General features: G+C 55.6%; 1 protein-coding gene across 1 annotated transcript in view; it reads right to left on the reverse strand.

Annotated features, from left to right (window-relative positions):
- Nucleotides 1–7,266, reverse strand: part of GDF6 (growth differentiation factor 6) — a 19,891-nt gene extending 12,625 nt beyond the window's left edge. Inside the window, exon 1 of the mRNA XM_034668342.1 lies at nucleotides 5,752–7,266. Within this exon, the coding sequence (XP_034524233.1) occupies nucleotides 5,752–6,175 (424 nt within the window). The 5' untranslated portion in view covers nucleotides 6,176–7,266. The remainder of the gene's footprint in view (nucleotides 1–5,751) is intronic.
- Nucleotides 7,267–9,038: the final 1,772 nt, after the last annotated feature.

The raw sequence follows: 9,038 nt of genomic DNA on the forward strand, positions 1-9,038 counted from the left end.
TTGCCAAGCAACGAAAGGACGCGGAGGATCCACATTCCCGCTAACCACACCTCGCGGCCTCGGCTAGGATACCGTCCCCGGGTGCGGAGAGCGTCGTTTGCCCAGGGTTACTCCATACCCCAGGATTTATTGAACTAATGCCCTTCACTTTACTTAAAAGCCCCGAGGGATTATTGCTGATGCGCTCTGCGTCCTTCACTGCACGCAGCAGTCCTGCCAGCACAGTTTTCGTTCTGTCCGATCTCTATCATTATCATCTTTCTCCCACTTCTGCGTCCCCTTGTCTTCTCCTTCCCCTCTCACCGCCCAGGAAAACGGCACCAATTTCAAGGAGGTGTGCCGCTGGAACTTGGAGAACTCCGACTGGGGAAAAAACTGGTGGCGTTAGGACCTCCTCCTGTGCAACGCCAGCGTTCCCCGCGGGTCCCGGCTGCGCGCAAACTCGCAGGTCGCGAGGGGGAGGTTCCTGTCTTCATTCAGTTTGCGGAGGAAGGGATTCCCAAGGCCTATCGTGGGCTGTGGCTTAGGTAATTTGTTTTTGTTTTTGTTTTTTTAATGTGGAGAAAAGACAAGGATGTTTGAGCACGTTTTTCGATCCCCTCCCCCACCAGCAACTCTACCGCGCAAACTCCCAGAGCCCGAGTGCCTCCCGCGCTGGGGAAAACGTTCAGAGTCCTTTTCAAATTAGCCTCCCCTGCAGAGGAAGCTCGCCCTGGTTTCTGGCCCCACTTGCACTCTCGCTGCAGAAGGCACTAGGTGTTCTTAGCTTCCTTGCTAAGGTGGCCCTTGTAAGAGTCTTGTAACCCTGAAGGCCTTAGGGATGAGGGTGACAGTAACTGATACTTAACAACAAGCCAATGGCTAAGGCGTTTGTGGTTTGTGGCCTTTAAAATGTTTTAATCATTCCAACCAGAAGAGAAGAACAAACTTCTTCTTTAAGGCTCCCTTCCCTCGCCCCAGGCCTTTTTCCAGGACGTTCCAGGCCACTGGCCTGATAGAAGCTCCTGAACCTCGACAGCAGTGCAAACCCCACGCCAGCGCTCACTCGGGTGCGCTCTCACACGCACACTTGAATGCTCAGCAATCCTTTTCCAAGGCTGTTCCCTCTTTCCGGGGAAATAAAGCCTAGATTGGAACCTTCTGCCGGCTTCCTCATTTGGCCGTCTGGTCTGCATTAGTGTTTTTATAAGGGACTCAAACAAATCGAATACAAGGTCACCAAATAATTAACAGTTGTGAATTCCCTCCGTCCCCATTAAAATACTTCCCTGCTTATATTTCATTTTCCGTTTGCCAACGACAACAGGGTCGGGGCAAAAGCGCTGCTGCGTTGACTACGCCACTCTGCGGCCCAGGTCCACCCAGAAATTCACTGTTTTGCATAAACATGCTGTCCCAGATGAACTTGAAGAGCGAGGGAACCCTGCAGCTCTTAGAATACCCTCCCCGCAGCTCAGCTAGCCCCACAGTTGTCCTGTCCTGAACCCAGATAATCGCGACTCAGAAGGTAAACCAAGAAGCCAATAATCGGCAGCAGACTTTCCAGCGATTCATTTCTAGGGTGTCAAGTTCCTCAAGGATGTTCCGATCTCGTTTTTGGTTTTTCTCTGGTCCTTACTGCCTCCTTTCTGAGAAGACTATTGTAACAACAACAATAACCAGAAAGTAAATTTTAGGAGTCTTCTGATTTCCAAATTATCTGGAAACTGAACTCACAGCAGTATTCCTAGACTCATTTTGGTTTCTTCCAAAACCAAGGGGGAGGTTTTTTATCCCCCCTTGTTGGAATTATGTGGCACTTCTCACTCCATAAACGGGAAGTCCGAGGTGTGTTTCTCTTTTTCTCTCCCCCTCTATCTCTCAGCCACGTTGAAATCATAGCAGTTACAATTCCCACCTTTCCCAGGCCCTAGGGTTGGGGCCCTAAGGGCGCCAGTACTAGTGGCCTTTGGGTGGTTATATCCTGTGCTAACTGCAATTTCTCTATATCCAACCTGATCCATTGTGATCTAACAACTGCACCAACACACACCTGCACACACTTTCCATCTTTGTGGACTCAAACTCATTACAAAAGCACAACATGGAGGAATATTTAAAGATCAGGGATAGCATGGTTTGTGACTTTACAGAGAGCACAAAGAGGAAGCAAAGCACAGCACGGATTCAGACCCTCAAATCCAAAGTTCTGCTCCAACTCCAAACTGGATCTTAAGAAATCACAGAAGAATATTAGCCCAGATGGGAAATCTGCCCCCCTTTTTTACTTCTGCTTCCTGCCACCATCCTTTAGAAACTTCCTCACCCCTTACCCTACTTATGTAGTGCCATAGTTACGCATGCAGGATCTAGAACTGGATATGTGCTTCGCCCCTCCAAGTGACCTTAAGCAACTTGCTTAACCTCTTTGTCTTCCTTAATTCACCTGTTAAACAGTGGTTATAGCACTTTCTGCAGGGGTTGTTGTTAGAATTAAATGAAATAATTCAGGTAACAGATTTTAGCACAGTACTTGGTATGCAGTAAATGCTCAATATATGTTGGTTATTATTACCCCTAGATGTTTGGAGAGGAAATCGAAAGGAGGGACATTGAAAAAATAAAACTTGCAATAAGGTCTCCTCTTTGGGGGCGGGGGGACGTGGCAAGGGTGAGGTAACAGAGGGCGTGCTATCTTTGTAGACCCAAAGCGCTCTTCATTTACTTCCGACTGATTTTTATCCCTGCTCACCCACTCTTAATCGCAAGCTTGAAGGGTAACTTTTGAGGTTCCGGTGTTCCTGGGTGAGGAAGGCTTTTTACAAATATTGTACGTGAGTAAGGAGTTCATGCCTCCTGAACCCGCTTCAGGATTCCTTCCATTTTCTTTGCTCCTCCCTCTGAGGGTCCCCTGCTCTGCCAAGCCAAGCCTGCCGCACTCGACGGCGATTTAAACATCCCCGAGGCAAGGCGCCAAGTTAGCGCGGCTGGCCCAGCTCTCGGCTGGCCGCAGCTCTTTCCTCCTTGCCCCGCCATCCACGGGATGGGGGAGGGGACGTAGGCGGGTTTGGCGGGGTTCAGAGTCCCCACGTGAGAGGGGCGGAAGTCCTCGCCAGGAGCCGGGGATGCGCGGCTGGCAGGTCCCTTCCATCACGGGAGACTAGACACCGTTTGATGTGTTATGACATGAACCCTCAATTAGATCGCTGAGTTGAAACACTCCAATCAGGGGCCCGATGCTAAGCAAGCCCCGGAAGGTCCAGCCCGAGGTCACCGCCGGTGACACATCAAATCAAAATCAGTGAGAGGGAAAGTGAGGCTTTCCCTTTATCAAGCTGGCGCTGTAGCCCGCAACACACCCCCTCCTCTACGCGCCCCCTCCTGCCTAGGGCTCCGCACTCCTTCACCCCCGAGCGGCGTGCGGCGAGACGCACAGCCTTCCCAGTCAAGCAACTGCCCTTCTTCGCGTGTTCTGGGAACCTGAGAGCGTGGAGGAGACCGTGCCTTCGAAGCTGCGGTCCAAGGGGTCACTCCGCGTCTCCTCCGGCTGGGGACCGCGTTCCAGAGCTGAAGCCGACGTCTGGATCATGGTCCGGCTAGCCTGGAGACCTTGGCTCGGGAACAGAGGCCCCTGGGCCTGGGCTCGCAGCCAGTCCCTTCCCCTACCTCCGGCGCCCGGGGACGCCCAGGGCGGCGCCCGGGGAGAGGCTGCAGCACCCGAAAGGGTGAAGCGAGCCCGCGTCTGCGCGGGACCCGAAACCCCCCCCCCCCAGACCTCCCACTCCTGCCTGCACGCCCCACGCTTCGGTAGACACCTCCGAACAGCCCACAGAGTCTCTTGGTCCCGTGCCAAACTCGCAGGGCGAAGCTTACGAGTTAGGGGTGCCTGCCTGGGGGAGGGGCAGAGATTCTTGCCACTTCCTTTGGGGAAAAGAAAACTTGCGCCCAACCGCCTGCCAGCCTGGGCCTCCGGGATTTCTTCCCCTGGGCGAAGGCCTCTTGAGCAATTTTCTCTGAGCTTCCCTAGTGTCTCCACTAGGGATGTATGTGTAGGGTAGTATTTGACTAGGAGAGTAGAGAAGGTGGACGGTAAACACGATTTGGAGGGAGGAAGACAATCGAGGCAGGGTTCAAAGACTGGGGGTAGGGGGCGAGCTGCGCTGGCAACACGGAGGTTGGGGATGGAGTTGCTGCGCTAAGAAGAAGCCATGTGTATCTGCAAAGGTGACTTTAGTAGTCCTAAAATCACCATAAAATAGCAGGCATTAATTTGCCGCCCGAACCTTTCAGCAGCTCATGAACCTCGCTGACCTCGGCTGCAGCAGCGAACCGAGCGTGGGCAGGAGCCCTGGCCCGCAAGGAAGGTGGCTACAAGGGTGGAGGCTGGGATCTGAAGCCCGGGAAGAGCCCGGGGCTTGGGAGCCGTTAGCCTCCTCTGAAAAGCTCCGAGGACCAACGTGTTGAGTAGGCACGCGGGGAGCAGCCCTGTTCGCCTGAACCCTGGCGCTCTCGGGTTCCTGAGCGACCCCACTTTCTCTGACCTGGAAGTGGGAGGAGGAGAACTGGTCAAAGCCAGCCTCGAATCTAAGTCTGGGTAGGATGGTGGATAGCTGCCTTAATCTTTTTTTTTAATCTCCTCCTTCCTTTTTTCTCATCCCCTTCCTTCCCTTTCCCTTCCTCCCCCTTTTTTTCTTTTTCGCCCGTCCTTTCCTGTCTCCTTCCAGGTTATTGTCTCCCCTCTTTAGGAGCTGAGTTCCTGGCGCCGGTGGATCCCTCTTCAGTTTCTGGGACCAAGGGGAGAGCGAGGTTCTCTCGAAGGCACTCACCACGCGGACCAACCGGGTGGCAAGGAGCGGGTGCACGGGTTTCCGCAGGCACCCACTCTTGCACCCACGCCCTCAGAGGGCACCAGGGACAGGGCCCCTGGGAGAAGCTCAGAGAGAGGACCGATGCCTGTCTGGGAAAGGTGGATGCGCATATCCACGTACCCATATGGATTAAGTACCAACAAACTCCTAAACTTAGCTGCCCCTGCCCCGCCCTGCCAGTTGCTGCCGCTGGCTTAGCAGAAACTACTCGGTTGCAGCCTCCGAGCGGCAGTGAGCGCGCTGCTGGAGCAAAAGGCGCCCGAGGGCGCGGACTCCTGCCGGGTGGATGCTGCCCACATCCAGCGCAGGGAAGGGCTGAGAAGCCATGCAGCGGCAGCGTCAGGGCATTGCCAGACGCCTTTCGCTGACTTGTTCCTCCGACCGCGGGACTTGCATCTGTCGAGCCGATAGGTGCTCGGGGTTTTCCAACGCTCACTCATGCCCCATGCCCCCCTCCCCGCCCCTGTCGGCCACTGCCCCTCAGGCCTTGTACGGCGCACCTCGCACAACCCGAGACCCCGTGGCAAGTGTGCCGTCAGTTTCCGCCGCGGCCCCTCTCCAGACCCAGTCATTTGCCTGCCACCTCCCGTCCTCCACGCTTCCTTCACCAGCCACCAGACGAGCGGCCACCACGCTGCTTTCTGCAAAAGACAAGAGAAAGAAGGAAGGAAGGAAGAGAGGAAGGAAGGGAAAGAAGGAAGCGAGGAAGGGAGGATTGCAAACTGGAATAAAATCTGCAGCCGCATTCAGAAACTTAATGGACTTGAGAAAATTTAAGAAAAGAAAGGGGGAGGTGTCCAGAGCGGGAAGGGAATTCACAAATGTAGCCTCCTGACCGAGCCGGAGCAGGGCCGTGGCTGCGGAGCTCCAGGGAGAGGAGCGGGGCATCTTCTTGGCCACTTACCTAGTCCCCTGTCTACAAAGCTAGTGATCGTATTAGCCGACTTGGAAGACTGGAAAAAGCTAGCATTGATGCCCAGCTTCTCGGCGATGGAGTAAGTCCTGTAGATTGACAGCATGTACTCGTGGGGCACCACGCGCGGGCCCCTGCCGGGAGGCTCCTGCGCTTGGGACTGCTGCAGCGGCCGCCGCCGGGGCTCATCCTGTGGCCGCGGTTGTGGCTCGTGGCGCTCCAGGGGCGCCCGGGCCGTGGTACTGTCTCGTGGAGACCGCGGTATCTTGCCTTCCTTGCGGCTTCGCATTCCCTTGGCGGAGCCTAGCTCCGCGGACGACGAGGAGGATGAGATGGAAGCCTGCTGGAAACCGGGCAAATCCCACAGGAAACTGATGAGGAAGACGGCCGACAGCAGGACTCTAGGAGTATCCATGGCGAGCAAGTGGTAGCGTCTCCCGGAGAGGCGGCGGCGCAGGGCGCGAGGGGCACGGAACGGCTGGACAGCGGCCGGGGCCCGGCTCCTTGCGCGGACTCCGAGTGCAAGGAGCCGGGTCCCAGCCACACCAACTCCGGCCCTGCCACGCCCCCTCCCGCCCCTCGCCGGGAGGGGAGGGGAGGGAGGAGAGGAGAGGGGAGGGGAAGGAAGAGGAGAGGAGAGGAGGGGAGCGGAGGGTGGGAGGAGAGGCGGGTGGTGAGGCCAAGAGGTGTAGGGGAGAGGGGCCGCTTTGCGTCCGTGCGGCTGGGAGACGCAGCGCCCCCGCGGGACGCGCGCGGGGTTGCCGGGCGGCGTGCGCAGAGCGGGCCTGGAGCGCCAGGCGGGGGAAGGCGGGCGCGGCCGCCCGGCAGCGAGGAGGCCAGGAGCATCCACAGCGCCGGAGTCCCCCTAGCACTGTCCGAAGCTCGGTGCCCCCGGTGCGCCGCGCGGGCCCTAGGTCCTCGCCGGTCGCCTCCACTGGCAGGGGAGCGTGCGGCCCGGGAGGGGCGAAGCGGCGGCGGCGCCCCCCAGAGACCGCTTCGGGCGGGCACCCCTGCCGCGGACTGCGCTCCGGCTCCGGGGGGTGGTGGTACCTTCTTTCCTCGGCCCCAACCTCCAGACCGGCCGTTCGCTGCCTTCAGGGGCCAGCCCGGGGCCAGCGAAGCCTCGCCGCGTCCCAGGCAAAGGGCCCAGCCCCGAACAGCCCCATTCTCTCGGTGGGGTACCGGTCTCCACAAAGACAGGGCGTCTGTTCCCGACCCTCGAGGTCAGGCAAAGGCCACGAGTCTTTAGAGTCTGGATGGATGCTAAAAGCTGCCGCGCTCTACGGCAGGCCCCAGCCTCTCTTCTCGCAGTCCCCAGCCTCTTCTGACGCTGGCTTTAGCCGCTTCTTTTCTCCTCGGTCTGCTCCCGGGGTCCTCTTTCCGCTCGCGGCCTGGCCCCCGCCTCCACGGCATCCCCATTTTCCCTCTCTTCTTTCCCTCCCGCCTTCAATACTTTCTCCTTCCCTAAGTTCCTTCTGCATTCCAATCCCTCTTTCCCCAGCCTGCTTTTCTTCTCACACTGCCCTCCCATCTCTGCCTTCCCACCCTCTCCCTCCGCGGCCTCCCCCTCCTCTTTCAGTGGACCCCTCCCTTTGCAGCTCTTCCCCAATCTGTTTCTCTTCAGCCCAGCCTCGCCCCATCACGAGTTTCCTTTATCTGTCCCCAGATTCCCCGTGCGTGTCTTCCCCGCCCACTGCCTCTCTCATTCCTGGGCCTGAGCGCTGAAGTCAAGGCGGAGGGCTGCTTCTCTCCCACAGTGCTCTGTGCCCTGGAACGCTATGGACGGTAGAGTCTCCTGTACATTTCCTGGGTGTTCAGCCACCAACCATAAAATGCTCCCCTTTCGTCTCCCAACAGCTCTGTGAAGTTGGCCTTACTATTTTAACTTTCACAGATTGAAAAAATGAGACAGACGGGATAAATGACTTTTCCAAGGACACTCAGCCAAGAGGACAAGCAGCCAGGGACAGAACCCAGAGCACAGCCCCCAAACCCAGGGCTCGCATTCCATCATAGAAGAATCAACCCTCCAGCAAGTGCCTCTGATTCCCGCCTTTTTCTTTTCTTTATGGTTTTATTTTATCTCAGATGACTTCCTCCCACACTGCCTTTTATGTGTGTGTTCCGGGTCTTCTATTTCCCTCCTTCTCACTTTTGCCTTTCCCTGCCTTTTCCTGTCCCTGCAGAGTCCACTCACCTGACTGCAAGGGAAGGAAGTGCACATCCCCACTCTCTTCATGCCTTAACTTCCTTAACATCTAGGCTATACCTTCTGTCCTGGACACTAGGCTTCCCCCAGGTCATGGCAAACACCTAAGAGAACTTGTGTATTGGCAGGGTTGTAAGTCCTTTACATATATTATTCCATTTAATCTTCAAAACAGTCTTATGAGTGCTGTACTATCCCTATTTTACAGGTAGGGAAACTGAGGCCCAAGATCACACTGCTCCAGAGTCTGCACTGGCTGCTCTCTTCCTCCTCTCCTCCACGGATGCCCTTGTGGCCCTATCCCAATCCCATATACATCCCCTAGTTTTGATTTCATAATTGTCAGGTTCCTATCTTTAAACTCAAAGGTGCTTTACCATAACCTTATCTTCTTTCCTCTTTCTGTGCTTAAAAATTGTTCATTATTTACTAAATTAACAACATGAAAGGAAATGGAACTGAAACAGGACAAAATTGTTTCTCAGCTTCTTGCTACTCCAACAAATCAACAAATCAAAATGTTTTCACCTTTATGGATTCCCTTCCATTCTTTCTCTATTTGTCGTGCACATTGCTTTCCTATCCTTGCAACTGGGGGAGGGGGAGTTGATGCCATACTCTATCCTGACCTTGTCACTTAATACGTTGCCCAAAGCATGTCTGTTAGCCCTTCTTTTCATTCTTTTGGTTCGGTTTTGTATTACTGCCAAGCCCATTGTCCTCAACATCTTTCCTCTGTGCCCTTCTGCCCTCTCTCCAAGTCTTCACCACCTCCCTCCTGGCCTGCGAAGAACACCTCTCCAAAACCACCGACTGAAAACTCACTTCTCACCAGCACAAGCAACATTTCCCCTTCTGCCTACCTGTCACCCCTGAAATGTGGTCTAGCCGGGCCTGCCCTGGCTTCAGGCTCTGGACATCCGCCCCTCGAGTGTCCTCCAGCAGAGGCTTCCTTCTTGTGGTCTCTCTCCATCCCGTCCCTCAGGGAAATAGAGACTTGTGGTTTGTGTTATCAGTGTTTTAATTTCTATCAGTATGGAGTCTGGTTAATGATGATTCATGGTTTCAG

Source organism: Ailuropoda melanoleuca, chromosome 9 (assembly GCF_002007445.2).
Source record: "Ailuropoda melanoleuca isolate Jingjing chromosome 9, ASM200744v2, whole genome shotgun sequence".
Lineage (NCBI taxonomy): Eukaryota > Metazoa > Chordata > Mammalia > Carnivora > Ursidae > Ailuropoda > Ailuropoda melanoleuca.